Here is a 16,670-nt window from a genome sequence, read left to right as displayed (position 1 = left end):
GGAGCCAACCATCAGCTCCCTCATCAAGAAGGCCCAGCAAAGGATGTTCTGCCTACGGCAGCTGAGGAAGCTCAAACTGCCTCCCAGGATGTTGGCGCAGTTTTATACGGCCATCATCGAGTCCGTCCTCGCCTCCTCCATCACCGTGTGGTATGCTGGCGCCACCGTCAGGGACAGACTGAGGCTGCAGCGCGTCGTGCGCGCTGCCGAGAAAGTGATCGGCTGCAGGCTTCCATCCATCCAGGACCTGTATATCTCCAGGACCCGGAGGGGTGCAGGTCCGATCACGGCCGACCCTTCCCACCCTGGTCACGGACTGTTTTCCCCCCTCCCCACAGGCAGGAGACTACGGTCCATTCGGACCAAAACCTCCCGCTACACTAACAGCTTCTTCCCCTCTGCCATCAGGCTGCTGAACACCAAGTGACTCATCACTTAAGCACCACGTACAGCAGCCAGTCGGACCCATGAACAATACATTACTCCTGCATTGACCTGCACTATTTCTTACTATTTATATACACTATATACTGTATATATGTCTTATTTTATTTATCTTATTCTAGTGCTCCTTATCGTCGCAGCGTCACACCAAGACAAATTCCTAGCTTGTGTAATACTGTGTATTACATGAACAATGGCAATAAATCTGATTCTGATTCTGATTCTGACTGGTATCCGCCAACCTGGACACTGAAACGCTCCAGAACTTGTAATTGGTAGATCATAGGAGGGCCGGGCTGCAGCCCAAAACACTAAACGTAAACGCCAATGTTATTTACAGGTTGACTCTTTGCTTCTGAAACGCTGGATTACTGTTGACAGTGATGTATTTGGAAAGAACATGTTTACTTTTTACACATCAGGGCCATTTTATGATCACTTTAGCTCTTTCATGCGGCTCCTTGAAACAAATCTTTTTGCAATTTTTCAGGATCTCCCTGAAACACACTCGGGACCCCATCAGCCTGCTTAGAAGTGGGTCTGGATGTTTTTGTCTTCTCCGTTGGACCCCCTTCAGGGTGGAGGTTTCATTCACAAAGATAACCAAAGCTGAGCGTGCGGATGGTCTAAAATCATTAATATACCAGCGGAGCCACATATCAATCAATCTCAATCGTTATTTATATAGCGTCTTTTACAACCAAAATTGTTTCAAGGCGCTTTCCAGAATTCCAGGGCCTAACCCCAAACAAGCAACAGTGGCAAGGAAAAACTCCCTTTTAACAGGAAGAAACCTTGAGCAGGACCAGGCTCATATAGGGGGACCCTCCTGCTGATGGCCGGCTGGGTAGAGAGAGAAGAGAGGGGGAAGGACAGGTAGAGGAGAGAATAGGTAGGAGAGGCACAGAAACACATACAAAAATATACTATTTATACATCTGGGTTAGTGGAGCTGGTCTGGACCTTCATCATGAGAAGTTCATCACTTACATGAGGAAGAAATTTCTGATCGTTTCTTAACTTTCCAGGTTTTTGGAGAGCTTAATGATCACACTGGACCAGGATGCTTTGCAGCAATAAGACCAATGAAAATGTCCCATTTTAACCATGACAAGACTTTTTATTCAAAGGTTTAACGTGACATGAAAGCACATAATAAATTTTGGAAACATACAAAAATGCTGCATGATTTAAATGTGACAATAATATCAACACTTCAACTGTGACTGCATAAACACACCAGAAGAGTCCAACCCCCCCCCCCCCCAAAAAAAAATAAAATATCGATGCATAAAAGCAAACATTTAACCACATCAAACTAATTCAACCACTGATAATGAAACCATAATTACTTTTAAAATAAAGTCTGACTTTTTCCACCGCTTTGGAAAACATTTGGAACCTCACAAGAAACTACAGTTTCTATGCAACAGGAAGTGACGTCTCTGTACAGGAGGGTCGTCAGACACCCCCCAACCACGTGGTTCTGGTCAGGAGCTGCTGGTTCTAAGCTTGGGCTGAGGTCCGGTCATGAAAACTGGATTGGCTGCACGGTGGGGATCTGCAACACAGCCGCACAGGTTTGACTCTCATGTCTTTATTCATGAGGGATCAGGCCGTAGATCAGCCCCTGGGGTACCTGCTGATAGGAGGTGGTGTAGACCATGACGTTCTGCTGCTGACCATCCGCTGTGATGATCCCAGCCGGCAGTGGATTCGCTTCAAACAAAGAAAAAAAGAGCGCACTTTAACACACGACCTTGACTTCAGTACCTTAAATCCTGCACGATATAGCTGCGCCTGGCAATGAGCCGCAGGTTAGCCGCCAGGCGATCTTGATGGTCCACATAAAGCTGATTTGAAATGTTTCCTTCCTAAACACGGAATACAGCAGTAAAATCAGATAACCAGAGCAGCCGCCCCCCCAACAGGTGTAACACAGCACTAAAATGACATTACAGTAACACGCCGGTTAAAAAACTGAGGAGGCGACCATCTGTTGATCGTCAGCATTTCTTCCTGTGTTATCCATGATGAGGGCGTGGACATGAAGCCCAAAAAGACTCTTCAACACAAACTAGCGTCTCCTCGGCACCTCACCAGAGCTCTTCAACCTGTCTGTCTTGTGCTGCTAGAGCGCCCTCTGGTGGCCGTGGGTATCCATTCTGATTCAGAAAACTTTATTCCTCCCAATGGGGCGATTGAGAAAGTCATAAAAATCCATAGATAAGCTGAATCGCTCTATAAGCTGCAGGGGTCAAAGCATGAGAACAGAGTACCGACTTATAGTGCCGAATTTAGGGTAGTTTGAATGCAGCCGTCCTCGTAGGGTGTCGACTCAACAGATACAGTTGGCATTTAAATCAAAGCATGGTTTGTTTGCAGGGTGTCTGATGCCTGAGCAGATTGGAGGATCTTACTGAAGCTGTCATCTGTGAGCTCCTCTCCCAGGTTATCGCCTGCAGACACCCCAGGAATTCCTTTCTCACCCTTCATGGCCTGGAAAAAAACACAACCAGAGCGAGAAGAAGACCTCATTATCTATATAGATTCACCTCACACTCTCTCACAGGCAGGCATCCTTCTATCTTTGCAAGGACTTCATAGGCATAATGCATTCCCCAACAACCACCCCCCCCAACCTCAGCCCAATTCTGACCACAACTTAAAAGTATTGACCCTTAAAACAGTCCTTTATCCCTTTTAGAATTTTCCTTCCATAAACTTAACTTTTATTTTCAAGTCACTGTTAAACATGCCAAAAAATATATTATATGCACATTCTGATGATTGCAGAATTCAAACACAGCTTTATTAAATTCTAAAAACGAAATGGTCTGGTCTGAGTGGTAGTTGTAGAGCGCTCCCTGGTGGACAAACTACACAACTTCAACACCCACCACTGGGGTTTTCTCCATCATTTTGTTGTTGTGTTACATTTATTAGTGGTATTCTATCGCTGCTGGCGATAGAATGGAGATAGCTCATATCAGTCCAGCTCCGCCAAATAAGTACAGTAATTATTTTTTGCCTATAAAACCTTTGACGTAAGCTTACAGAGTCCATTTTCAACTGTGCTGTTTCCTTCCCCACATAAAAACTTAACAAATAGGTCAAAGCCTGGAAAAATAATTTGGTCTTATAGTGCATAATTTACAGTATAAAGGTTATATTGATGTAAAAAGCATGCCTCAACGCCATGTAGGGATGTGCAATATGGCTTGAGTGCCTCATTGTACAGCAGTTCTGAATGGGTTAAAGTTGGGAGGACCAGGCAAAATGTTCTCACTTAGAAGATGTTTGTGCTTAGTAAGTACACACACACACTCACCTCACGAAATTTCTGCAGGTAGAGCTTCAGTGGCTCCACGTACATGTCGAAGCCAAGCGTGGACATCGCAAACAGGATGTCCTCCCCATTGATGGTCTTCCTCTTCTCCTGGTGGCAGCGCTCGCTCGCCTCTGATGTGATGAAGCTGATGAACTCGCTCACACACTCTTGAACACACTCCTTTGCATCCTTGGCAATCTGTGCAGAAAAGTTGCCACTCATTTTATGGTCATTTCGGGTCTCGCGCTTCCCCTCAATAAAGCGCCCGTTTCCCAAGAAAACATAAAGAATTGAGCAGATTTTGGCTAATGAGTTATTTTTTAAATACAACTTGGGCAAGTCTGAAATGAGAACAAAAGCCCGATTTACTCTGAAGCATCAGTAATAAAAGATAGGTATATTAGTCCACAAGGAGACAACGGCGCTGCTCCCCTCACCTTCCCAGTCTGAGGAACAGCATTTTTCATGATGCGAGCCACGTTAGCAATGGGGAGATAGATGTCCTGTTCCCTGAAGTTCTCCTTGATGCTGCCGTCATCGTGGTCATTCAGACTCTCCTCAGCATCGTCTGCACACAGCAAACACGCTTCCTGTCAGTCCAGTCAGAACCCTGAGAGTTCTACCTGTTCTCGGCTTTTCTGATGTCCCTCACCCTCTTGAGACTGGAGGACATAGTGACCCGACGCCATGTACTCGCCGGTGATGCCCAGCTGCGAGGCATCGGTGGTTGAGCTGTCTCCATCCATCTGCAACATCAGGGAAACTCAGATATCTGAAGACACCGAAATGACCGAACGAGTGTCTCAAACCGATTCTGCGATGCACGTTTTTAAGCAGTGGGTTCGACGCAAGCTTTGACCCCTTTCCTCATCCATTTATGGATTATTATCACTGCATATTCAAATCAAAGCCAGCTTAGAATCCCAGAAATAAAGCCCCAAAGACTTGGGAAATCAACTGTGGTGGATTTGAGCTAGGATTAGCCGAGGCTACCAAACCACAGAGCTAAGCAGCATTGAAGCATATGTTGATTAAACTAGTCGAAGTGTTTAGCCCAACTACAGGGCTGCGCCGGTTATTACCTTTCGTTATTAACCCATTCACCATGATTCTATTCACTGAAAGCATTTTCAGAGTAAATCCAAAGCGATTCGCGCCTGTAGATGAGGGGCCGGCCTGCTCTTTGTTGCAGCGCACAGGGAGACGCGGCTAAGGCCGAAATGATAGATAGCATTTCTCAAATATGTTTCCCCAAAACTTCCTCATCCGCAACCGTCGTTCACTTCGACAGCAAATAAAAAACAAAGACAGTGACGGACATCTCCATTCGAGGTAACGAGAAATCGGTTAGCAATCATTGGCCGGAGCCACGCACAAACCTGCAATGAAGCCCTGGTTGGTTCCCTTCCTGAAACGGCGGTTTGGTTGGACAGAAAATGGCTGCGAAGCGACCAGTCCCAGCGCGGAGACGCGGCGGCTGCACCGCGGCTCAGCGGCGGCGGAGGGGAATGCTGCGTTTACGGACGCCGTTCCGAAGCTCAAGCAAGAGGGAAGCCAATGACGAAATACGTAAACTACAAACTGGACAGCTCCTTATCGTCGGCAAGCTTGTTTTACATCGAAAGCATGACATTTTTTTCGAGATAAAGTGCACTGTCTGACGCTAAAGGTGGTTCAGAGGCGGTTAGATGACATCTCCTACGTTTGTGTTCGCATATGAATGCAACACTTTGGTCTCGCAGACTTTTCTTGGTTTATATCAGGGGGTCACCAACCTTTTTAAAACCTGGAGCTATGTCATGGGTACCGAGTCGTGGAAAGGGCTACCGCTTGACACACTCCTCTAAAATAACAAATTGTGTGTGTGTGTGTGTGTGTGCGCGTGTGTATTAATAACTTAGAGTGGGTAACAGAAAAGATCAATATTCAACACTTTATTATTATTAATCTCAGCAATTGTTCAGATGATCACTTCTACATTTGATCAGAAAAAAAATGTCGAGTTTTCACCAGACCCTTTCAACCATAAGAAAGTAAACCATTTTAACAATTCATAAACTATGTTGAACCATGTTTTAAAAAGTTATGCAACATTTAAAAAAAAATTAACTTCCATATTGAATAAATCTTAACTGAACAAATCTACTGCAATTCTGCTCAAAATCTGTTACATTTTATAAACACACTTTTTAGCTCATGGGCCTTCTCTGACTGTAGAATGCTTCCCGGTGGGTAGTTAGCATTGTAGCTTTCATGACAAAAGAGATCGCATAACTCCTGTAATGGCGTCGCTTCATTGGCTGCCCGTTAAATTTGGAATAATTTTTAAAACCCTTCTTTAGACCTACAAGGTCCTCAGAGGCTGAGCTCCATCCTACCTGGAGGAGCTAGTGATACCTTATCAGCCCAATAGACCGCTCATTGTTTAATCTTAATGGTGAACAGAAATGTTAGATGTATTTACAAGCAAATAATAATATCTGGCTGGAAAATTAGTAATAGCAACAGCGGCCACTGCTGGCCCAGTGGAGAAGTCCAAAAATCTTACAGCACCTGGCAATCCCAGGCGGTCTCCCGTCCAAGTACTAAGCAGGACTGATGCTGCTTAGCTCCCACGATCAGACGGGATAGGGCGTTGTCAGGGTGTTATGGCCATGAGTGAAAGCAGAGTCTGTGAAAGGCCTCTTTTTATGCCACTGCTATATCTTTATATATCAGTCAGGACTGAACAGCATCACTGTCCGCAAACGTTTTCAACATTAACAGCCATGAAACAGCGTCCCCAAAAGTAAACAGCGTCTTTATTTGCATCCATGCAACACTTGGACATTTTGAAGCGCAAGGTTGAGTCTGAAAATGTCCTCACCGCTGTCCTATGGGCCACTTATAGAGCAATACAGCCTGGACAGCCGCGGTCTTTGGCTCATTTCACAATGATTTCTCTGAGACAAAGGCGAAAGTGGAACGGTTTAGTGGATTGTCTTCAAAAGGCCTCTTTCTTGCTTCATCACTTGCTTAAGGCCACACCACCCTGAGAACACAGGCTCCTGTCTGATCTGGGAAGCTCATCAGCATCAGGCCTGCTTAGTACTTGGGTGGGAGACCGCCTGGGAATACCAGGTGCTGTAGGCTTTTCACACATTTTTGGAATTGCTCGCATCTTTCCTCTGCTGTACCAACACTGTTTGGGGGACTAAACATTTAGGACTTGACTCTTCTGAACTCCTGTGCTCATTTGGATGCAGTATATTTTTATTATCACAAAGTCAGGGAAAACTCCACGTCAGAGCAGGACACCTTGAAGTTGCATCATCATTGGTTTCATCCGATTCATTTATTAATGCACTCAGGTTTTTCATTGCTAGGAGAGGGCAAGTACAGGAGCTACACTCTGACAATGGACCGAACTTTGTAGGCGTAAGAGCTGAGAAAGGCCTTTGAACAATGTTATCAGGTGCAAATTCGTGATGTTATGCTTCAAAGGGGAATCCAATGGAAGTTGAGTCCACCTGCTGCCTCACACCTTGAGAGAGTTTTTGGAACAGTCTTTTCAAAAAGCTCTCAATTTCACCTTGAGAGTTAAAAACTTGGAAGAGCAAAGCCTTTGCACAGTATTTTGTGAAATTGAAGCCATAATAAGTAGCAGACCAATAGTCAAAGCTTCCATGGATCCAAATGACCTGGAAGCATTGATGCCAAACAACCTGCTATTGTTAGAGATCTCACCAACATTAGCACCTAGAGTGCTCCAATCCTCAGATATCTATGTACATAGAAGGCGGAAACATGTTGATAAGGAAATTCTCCAACTTCCAGTACCAATTTCAGTTTACAATGGTCAGCAGGAGCATCTGAAAATGGACACTACATGTTCGGCAGCCAGACAGGAAAAGTTCCCCAATCAGGCTGGGAATGTCACCATTTTAGGAGGGCTCAATGTGGTATATATGCTGTCTGAATTTTCCCTTCAGAGGCACTTTTCTGATGTACACCTGTACTGGAGTTTTGCTGTCTCCTTATTGCACAATATAAACTTATTTTCCGAACAGTGTTTTGTGACATTTCATTTCAAAATGTACCCAGAGTGCTTGTTGGAGACAATCTTCCACGACAATCTGTAACATATGTCTGACCTGTTTTGGAAGAGATGGGTTAACTGGACCATGGTGTGCCTGCCAACCAACCAACCAACCAACCAACCGCTTTAAATTTGCTTTTATGTCGCCTGCTCTGGCCCCCAGAATGCACTTAACTATGTTCGCTGGAGTCGGCTTCACGTAGCGCAAAACAGAGTCACCAATTACCAGGGTCAGTTTCTCGGCGGGTGTGTCGCCGAGTGGGGAAAAACGGTTAGCCACGGGAAGCGGTTGGTGGTGCACCGTGGGCCTTTGGTTTGGGCGGCTAGCCAGCTGCTGCCAGGGGACCGCTAGCTGAAGCTACGCTAGGCGGCTCCGCAGCAGCTAGCTTCTCCTGGCTACCTGACGCAACGCCAGCTAACTCCAAGCTGCGGAACCGCGTCTCAAGCTCGCTAAGTCTCGCCTCCATAGCCTTAAATAAACTACACTTTCTGCACCTATTCCCTTCATTAAAGGAGGCAGAGGAGTAACTAAACATTTCACACGCTGAATAGACAAAGACACCGGGTGAAACAGACGGTGAGGCCATGCTAATAGTCGGCGGAGCCCTGTATTTGTTTAATATGGGTTTTTCTCACTGTTGTTATCAGGTGACTAGAATGTCCCAAGTGTTCAATTTTAAGTAAAGTGAATCCAACACACCGGGCACAGTGCAACCAACGACTGATTGAGAAGACAGGAAGTGACGCAATACGTTACCGGAAGGATTACCATCCCTTTCATGCCAAGTTTTCTGCAAAGTTTTGCCATGTCCTTTGGTCCTACTCGAGTAGTGGGTTTGCTGAAAACCATTCTGTGTGCTGCCATTTGCCTGCAGTCAGAGCTGACCTTCCTCTTTTTGCTCACCACCCTACCGTCCTCTTCTGCGCTGGCGGTTGGACTGGTGCTGTTCTCTGATTGTGAGGTAAATCTAGTCTGCTTTAAACTTTGTATGAAATGAATCAGACCAGCATGAAAAACATGGATTTGACTTCTTTTATGGTACAGTAACCTAATTTTGAGGATTCCTCACGTTTGCATTTATTGGGAGAGAAGCCCATTTCTGCTTTGTACCACAGCTCGACAGTCATTGTTGCGTAATTTGTTAGTATATTGAGCAGAGAAAATTTGTTGACGATACCTTTGTCTTTCATGCCAAGATTCTTTCATCCATCTTGGCTTTGATGTCTTCATATATGTCTTTCAAAATCGCTTTGGTGATTCTTTAATGTTTTGACTCTGAACAAAGTCTTTATGCTTTAATCCCTACCATTGTGTCTTCATTGTCGTCTGTGGTTTACTGCTTGTCATCAATCAAAAAGCAAAATCTCCACACTAAGTTCAACAGCTGATGGTAGGATCAAAGTTAGTCTTACCACTGACTGGTATTTGATTAAGGCTTTATTGATGTGCTTAATTGCCACCTGCAGGAAAGAATCATGTGTCAACGAGAGCAGTGACAATTATATGTGTGTTTGGTGTGATTCAATTCAAAACATTAACTGGAAATAAATCATCTGTTCTATAACCACAGCACACCCTTCCAAAACCTCCTTCTCCCAGCTCTGAAAGTTCTATGTAATTTTTCTCACATTCCTCTGCAAACACAGATTTACTACAGCTGCAGTGCATACACAAACACCCACACACCTACCACAATAAGCTCACCTCTGCTGATGGGTACCAAGCCAAGACATGCTTGGGCTTTGCTATGGTTGATGGCTGCAGCTCAGTAAAAGGGGACACATTGTGGTAAACCCTCACTGATTCAGTCCACAGCTCGACAGTCAATGTTGCACAATTTGTTAGTATATTGAGCAGATGAACTTTATTGACTATTCCTTTGTCTTTCATGCTAACTTTTCTGCCCAGGATTGAAATGTCCTATGGTCCTATTCGAGTAGTGGGTTCGCTGAAAACAATTCTGCGTGCTGCCATTTGGCTGCAGTCAGAGCTGACCTTCCTCTTTTTGCTCACCACCCTATCGTCCTCTTCTGTGCTGGCGGCTGGACTTGTGAGGTAAAACCAGTCTGCTTTAAACTTTGTATTAAATCAATCAGACTAGAATTAAAACATGAATTTGGCTTTTCTTATGGTGGAGTCACCTAATTTTGAGGATTCCTTACATTTGCATTTATTGGGTGTTAGAATCATTTTAATAAAGTTATCTCTTATTTGCTTTTACCTTGTTATATTCTTTATTCTTGTTATATTGTTTCTCATTAACTAATGTTTGTTATTATTTGTTAATGCTTAATGTCCGTGATGCTTGATGTGTGAACTTGTACCCCTCTGTTCAAGGACGACAGAAATGCAGCTGCTGTAAGGAGTATTAGGAAGTGTTCTTCTTTTAATCTGTCTGATATGGAAGACTGTGCTGTGTGTGAGCTAAGCTAATCAAATCAGTGAAGACCTACGTATAATCTCACCATTATGGTTGACAGTCTTTGCTTTGTATGGGACCTGCTATCTTGTGTTTCCCCCTCCCTTTGGGCACATTTGAATTCTCTGTAACGAGGGACCTCCTATCTCTCCGTCCTCCTTGCTGCAAGTAAAATTCAAAACTGTTGTCTTTGCCTAATTTGTTTCTCTAATGTTTTAGGTCGTTCAAACCTAACATCTTGGTCCTTCGAGCCAGATTCCAACACACCCGAAGGTTCCAGTGGGTGAGGCTGAACCTCAGGAAAGACCGTTGCCACGGCAGGCCGCCTAGGTGCGACCCAAGATACCCTTTCCAGGACTAGGCTTCAACTCCCTGCTTGGATCCTGACGGTTGATGGAAATTCAGGAGGAAAGGCATCAGTGGTGAGCATGTTTTGAATTCAAAAGTGTGTGTGTGATGATTGTCGGGGACTTAATGTAAAATTGCGATAAACACTAAGGCAGTGTTTTGGGAGAGAGGAACCAGAAAATCCTCTGTAAGACGCAATGAGAAACAAACCCTGTGAATACTAGTCAATGGCAGGTAAATAAGAGTAGTAAGGGGCAGTACCAAGGCAGGGCAAGGGAGTCCTGGCCACGTGGAAAATAAATTGAGTCACAACAAATCATATAAAAGAGTGATTGTGAGTGTGAAAGGATTGTTAAATACCACGAGGTATTTTCAATCATACCAAAGCAGTGGGACAGTAAGTGATAAGGCCCTTGTGGATGCAGAGGTTGACTCTATTGCTGAAGGTACAGCAACCTCACTGAGAATCACGCTTGATTCTGTTGCCCCCCTGAAAAAGAAAATAGTAAATCAGAGGAGGTGTGCCCCCTGGTATAATTCACATATCAGGACCCTCAAGCAGAAAGTGCGAAGACTGGAAAGGAAGTGGCATTCTTGTAAAATAGACAGCTACCATGTAGCCTGGAAAGACTGTCTATTAGTTTACAAAAAGGCCCTTCGCAAGGCTAGAACAGCCTATTTTTCTTCTTTGATTGAGGAAAATAAGAACAACCCCAGATTTCTTTTCAGCACTGTGGCCAAATTAACTAAGAGTCCCAGTGTTTTAGATCCACGTATCCCTTCTTCCCTGAGTGGTGAAGACTTCATGAGCTTCTTCACTGATAAAGTTCTAGCTATCAGAGAGAAAGCTAACCAGGCCATCCCAACAACTGGACCATCACCAGATGTGCCGACTGTGGGAACACACAGGCTCTCCAACGAGCCCTTAAACTCCTTCAGCCCTATATATTTTTCTGAGGCGTCATCGCAAATTCAGAAATCCAAGACCACCACGTGTCTTTTAGATCCCATCCCAACACACCTGTTGAAGGATGTTTTACCATTGATAGGCAGTTCTATCCTGGACCAGATCAATGGTTCTTTAGTGTCAGGTCCTACGGTCCCCGGTCCTACAAGGTGGCAGTGATTAAGCTGTTGCTTAAAAAACCATCAGTCAGGCTTTAGAGCTCATCACAGCACAGAAACAGCACTTCTTAAAGTTACTAATGATCTTCTCATAGCTTCAGATCATGGACTGGTCTCTATGCTGGTTCTGCTGGACCTCAGTGCTGCTTTTGATACAGTTGATCACAGCATCCTGTTACAGAGACTGGAACATATGATTGGAATTAAAGGGACAGCACTAGACTGGTTTAGATCATATTTATCTGATAGATACCAGTTTGCTCATGTCCATGGTGTTCCCTCCTCATACAGTAGGGTTAGCCATGGGGTTCCTCAAGGTTCTGTACTTAGACCAGTCCTCTTCACCTTGTACATGCTTCCCTTAGGGAACATTATTCGGCAGCATGGGATAAATTTTCAATGTTATGCTGATGACACTCAGCTTAATTTATCCATGAAACCAGAGGAGACAGAGAAGTTAGTGAAGCTCCAGACCTGTCTTAAAGACATAAAGTCCCGGATGTCTTCAAATTTCCTCCTCCTTAACTCAGGAAAAACTGAGGTCATGGTGTTTGGTCCTGAACCTCTCAGGGATAGATTAAATCATATGATCACTCTAGATGGTATCTCATTAACATCTAGTCTCTCTGTGAGGAATCTTGGAGTAACTTTTGATCAAAATCTCTCCTTCAAGTCACACATTAAATTACTCTCTAGAAATGCCTTTTTTCACCTGAGGAACATCACAAAGATAGATGTCTGTGTAAATTCTCAGTCATCCAGGTCATTGTATCCTGAACTGAAGAAGCCTTCTGGATAGAAGGCGAAACGTCTTCAAGAGAAGAAACCCAGTCCAGTTGACAGAGAAAACTACCTTGGATCACAAAGATAGGAAGCTACTGACGCGGCATGATGCTGAAAAGTTAATTCATGCTTTTGTTACTTCCAGGATGGACTATTGTAATTCTTTATTATCAGGGTGTCCAAACAACTCTTTAAGAAGCCTCCAGTTGATCCAAAATGCTGCAGCCAGAGTTCTGACAGGTATTGACAAAAGAGATCACATAACTCCTGTAATGGCGTCGCTTCATTGGCTGCCCGTTAAATTTAGAATAATTTTTAAAACCCTTCTTTTGACCTACAAGGTCCTCAGAGGCCTAGCTCCATCCTACCTGGAGGAGCTAGTGATACCTTATCAGCCCAATAGACTACTCCGCTCTCAGAATGCTGGTCTACTTGTGGTTCCCAGAGTTTCGAGGAGTAGAATGGGGGGCCGAGCATTTAGCTACCAGGGCCCCCTGCTATGGAACCAGCTCCCTGTCCAGGTACGGGAGGCTGACTCCATCGCTACTTTTAAGATCAGACTTAAAACCTACCTCTTTAAAAAAGCTTATTATCACTAATTCTGGAGTTGCACTTACTATCATAGACAGACAAATTAGGTTAACATCTTAGTTATGCTGCTATAGGCCTCCAGAAACCCAACCCAACCCAAGTCAAGTCAAGTCAAGTCAACCCACGTCCTCTCCTCTAGCCAGCCCTACATGAGCCTGGTCCGTTTTCCCTTGCTACTGTTGCTTGTTTGGGGTTAGGCCCTGGGATTGTGTAAAGCGCCTAGAAACAATTTTGATTGTAACAGACGCTATATAAATAAAAATTGATTGATTGATTAGCGTAATGCTAACATAACATTGAGAATCCCATTAACCTGCTAACCAGTTAGCACGGCTTGCGTTCTTCAGTTGGCACACTAAACGCAGTTCCAAAAATCCACCATAGTTGAGTTATCAATTTTTTAAAAAGCAAGCAATACTTACAGACATGTGTTTTTTTTAGGGATCCAACAGAACAAAGGTGAACGATGAAGAGAAAACACAGCTTGCCACAGATCTTTCTTCGCGCTTTTCTTCCTTTGCTACAGGAAAACTACGGTAAGTCCACTTGGCCAAAAGAGCGGTGCCGTCAACCTAATGGAACTCTTAAAGGAGCGGCACTACAGAGTAACCAAACTATTTGAGAAACCAAACGAAATCGAATGAGGGTCTCAAATACACTCTTGGGCACGCCTATTCAATTCATTTGGACTTGGGGCCGCTTCATGAATCTGAGGCAAATTAAAGGGCCAGAGAATATGAGTAAGCAGGTGACAAATAAAGAAATTGCTGCAACATACTGAAAGAGTCAATATATTTTATTTTGTAAATGGAGAACAACTTTTGCACATAAATTCACACATAGACTACGACTGTAATAACGTTAGTCCAGGCTGAACGTAAATTAGACACCATAAGAATCAGTCTCGCTCAGCCATATCACAGATACGATGAACAGCAAAAGGAAGCGTTTGGACTTGCTCAGCTTAGTATTTAGTGACAGATTAATAAGATCACTGAAGACAAATTTTGGGAGTGTGTTCTGGTGGGAGATCGTTACTAAAGCACACTTGATACTGAAATAAACCAAGAGTTGTACAACTTTGGATGAAACTTTTAATCCATTTGATCAGTATGCCTTGAGAAATAAAAAGTTAAACTGTTTTCTGCCATTTTTGCTCTGAAAAAAACAAAACAACAACCACCACAAAAGAACTGAACAGATGGATGCGTGTCAAAAAAAATTCGTATTCATTAAAAAATTCCAACAGTTCACTCAATTTTTATCTACACTCCTGATAATTGGCACTTGACACAGAGAATTGTACTTTTTTTTTTTTAACTTAGCAAAGTACTCATTGGTCAAACATGGTAATTTAACATCATCTCTAGAAATTGTCCATTCGTTAAGCTACACTGTTCAGATCAAAACTGATCCTGAAACAGTGAATTGTATTGGAATTTCTATTTAGTAATTGTCTGTTTCTGAGAAATAAAAGAAAGAAACAGTCTAGTGGTTGGAGACATTTCTGTGTAAAAGCCAAAGTCTCATTAGGAGCCCTCTGATGGTTGGACACCTCAGTGAGATTGTGGTCTGGATCCCTGAAGTACAGGGTGGTGATGGTGCCCACAGCTCCAGTCCTTTCCACTGTTACCGTCTTCGATCTCAACGCCACAGGCCTAAAAGAACACCGTGAATGAACCGAGTGGACTTTATCTCAAAGTATCACGCAGGAAATGTGGTGGCAGCAGCGGGTCAAATACCTTCAGATGTGAAGCTACTTGGGCCAGAGGGCTTCTGGTTATGGATGGTCAGCGGAGCCTGAAGTTGGATGCTTTGCTTTGGCCTCAAACTCCTGCCCCAGCTGGTGAAGGTTGAACTACTGCTGGCCAAACCCCAGAGCTTTACGGTTTCCCTTAAAATACAAGAAATGTGTTTCCGCGCCGCCGCAGGACACAAATGAAACACCCATAGTCTGCCTTCTACTCGCATCTTCTTCAGCCTGACACGTGTCGATATGACCTACGGGTCACGGTAACTTCTGACATCCCTTGAAAGTGATGACCTGCATGCCGAGGGTCGTGTGTGTAGAAGTTGACCGTGTCTGTCACACTTCGCACGGTTAGAACTAAATGATCTAAATGGCTCGCTTCAACCTGGCAGGTTTTTTTAACCTGAACCCCGCAACAGTGACTGTCTGTGAAGGAAACAATGATTAAGATGTGCGCCTTCAATATAGCTGTCAAGAAGATATAAATGGTGTTAGCGAAACGACGCCACTCCGTAGCCAAAGGAAGTACGTACTGCAGCCAGCATCCACAAATCTGCTCCGATCCTTGTGTAAAAAGAATTGACCTACTTTATACGACATTACCTTTCAAATCTCTGCCGATATTTTCACCGTTAATAGTTAGCTGCGCTTTATCTTTCATATAATAAGAATATAATGTTCGGGATCTGAGGATTGGGGTTAAATGAATTAAGGTTGGGCTTTTATTGCATTTGAATTTCACCACGTGACTCAAATCATCACTAAACACAGGAGCAATTTCAGATTTTAGTCACAAATACAAGCAATATTCATGAATTTCAGGGAAAAAAATGGATCATTTAAAATGAAGCAATTCAAAAAAGAAAAACTGATTAGGCCATTGCCACCCATCGGCTGCCAAACAATCGGAACAGGCAGAGTCCCTGTGGGGTGATCCTTATTTCTTCGTCGTCGTACTCGTCATCCATGGTGTATTCACGCAGTCGACGCTGGCAGTTGCGACGACGGGCGGGTTTTTTGACCTTTGGAGGCTTTGGCTCCACTAGAACACAATTATAAAAGTCTGTTAGTGTTTAGAAGTTTCTCCCTTCCTGGGACTCGCATTCATTTCACAACAAAGCCAGATACTTACATTTCAGAGTCCAGACCGGCTGGTCTTCGTCGGTTTGCCACAATTCTTCAGTGTGTTCCCCTGTTCAGAAACACCATCCTCATGATCATCACCATCTAATCTATTGCTTTCACATGTGAATTATGGGTTCATTTCTTCTCACCAGAGTCTGCTGGCTGGCCGCTGTGGGCCTCACTGCTCAGACACTTCTGGTCTCGCAAGCTGCCGTTTCCTGTTGTGTGGGCCCTTTGCTCGCTAGAACCAGCATATTCAGTTGGCTGACCGCCGTCGTCGGCTTGGGTCTGACAGCCCTGATCCTTGGTCTCTGCTTGTGCGTGGCACTGCTCCTCCTACATGGCCAGGCAGAGGAAGACATGGATCACATGTGTTTGACAGCTGTCAAAGCCAGCCTTTTCACATCTGCTTGTGCACTTCTTCGTGTCACCGACAGTATGTGGAGCGTACGCTCTGAGCGCTCACCTGCAGTCTGACTCTTGGCTCTTCTAAGCAGAAGAGCTGCATGAGCATTTCTACGGTGCAGAAAGTGTCCGTATTCTTATTCCTGATGGACCCTGATTTGACAAACTCCTGGAATCCATCCATGTATTCAATCAGATACCACTGGGAAAAGTGTAAGAAAGGAAGCTTTTTTATTACCATCCCTCTGAAAATGAATAATTAGTAGTGAA

General features: G+C 44.1%; 1 protein-coding gene and 2 long non-coding RNA genes across 5 annotated transcripts; 1 reads left to right on the top strand and 2 right to left on the bottom strand.

Annotated features, from left to right (window-relative positions):
• Positions 1 to 1,538: 1,538 nt before the first annotated feature.
• Positions 1,539 to 5,371, bottom strand: LOC130519423 (nuclear transcription factor Y subunit beta-like). 3 transcript variants are annotated; one of them, XM_057022864.1, is made up of 7 exons: positions 5,155 to 5,371; positions 4,428 to 4,521; positions 4,213 to 4,343; positions 3,776 to 3,973; positions 2,865 to 2,943; positions 2,084 to 2,163; positions 1,539 to 2,005 (listed from the first exon to the last, which is right to left on the bottom strand). In XM_057022864.1, the coding sequence occupies exons 2-7, from the start codon at positions 4,519 to 4,521 to the stop codon at positions 1,973 to 1,975; spliced, it is 615 nt and encodes a 204-aa protein (XP_056878844.1). In that variant the 5' UTR covers positions 5,155 to 5,371; the 3' UTR covers positions 1,539 to 1,972. The 3 variants fall into 3 exon arrangements, with proteins under 3 accessions (XP_056878844.1, XP_056878845.1, XP_056878843.1); XM_057022865.1 differs by lacking the exon at positions 5,155 to 5,371 and adding an exon at positions 4,858 to 5,142; XM_057022863.1 differs by lacking the exon at positions 5,155 to 5,371 and having other exon boundaries at positions 4,428 to 4,545.
• A 231-nt stretch (positions 5,372 to 5,602) lies between these two features.
• Positions 5,603 to 7,821, top strand: LOC130519427 (uncharacterized). Its single transcript, XR_008948310.1, has 2 exons — positions 5,603 to 5,941; positions 6,143 to 7,821. It is a non-coding gene; the product is annotated as an uncharacterized LOC130519427 (long non-coding RNA).
• A 6,074-nt stretch (positions 7,822 to 13,895) lies between these two features.
• LOC130519461 (uncharacterized) lies at positions 13,896 to 15,172 on the bottom strand. Its single transcript, XR_008948325.1, has 2 exons — positions 14,863 to 15,172; positions 13,896 to 14,778 (listed from the first exon to the last, which is right to left on the bottom strand). It is a non-coding gene; the product is annotated as an uncharacterized LOC130519461 (long non-coding RNA).
• Between the last annotated feature and the right edge of the window lie 1,498 nt (positions 15,173 to 16,670).

Source organism: Takifugu flavidus, chromosome 22, assembly GCF_003711565.1.
Source record: "Takifugu flavidus isolate HTHZ2018 chromosome 22, ASM371156v2, whole genome shotgun sequence".
In the NCBI taxonomy this organism is placed as follows: Eukaryota; Metazoa; Chordata; class Actinopteri; order Tetraodontiformes; family Tetraodontidae; genus Takifugu; species Takifugu flavidus.
The sequence above is the reverse complement of the archived record's forward strand: the minus strand, read 5'-3'. Positions and strand labels throughout refer to the sequence as shown.

Bases quoted from the DNA above. Each gene is read 5' to 3' on its own strand.
- LOC130519423 (XM_057022863.1), bottom strand. From the start codon at position 4,530: ATGTTGCAGATGGATGGAGACAGCTCAACCACCGATGCCTCGCAGCTG. The intron at 2,944-3,775 runs GTGAGTGTGTGT...GTTTTTTTCCAG, and splicing joins ACCTGCAGAAATTTCGTGAG to GCCATGAAGGGTGAGAAAGG. The intron at 2,164-2,864 runs GTAAGATCCTCC...CTTTGTTTGAAG, and splicing joins GCTCACAGATGACAGCTTCA to CGAATCCACTGCCGGCTGGG.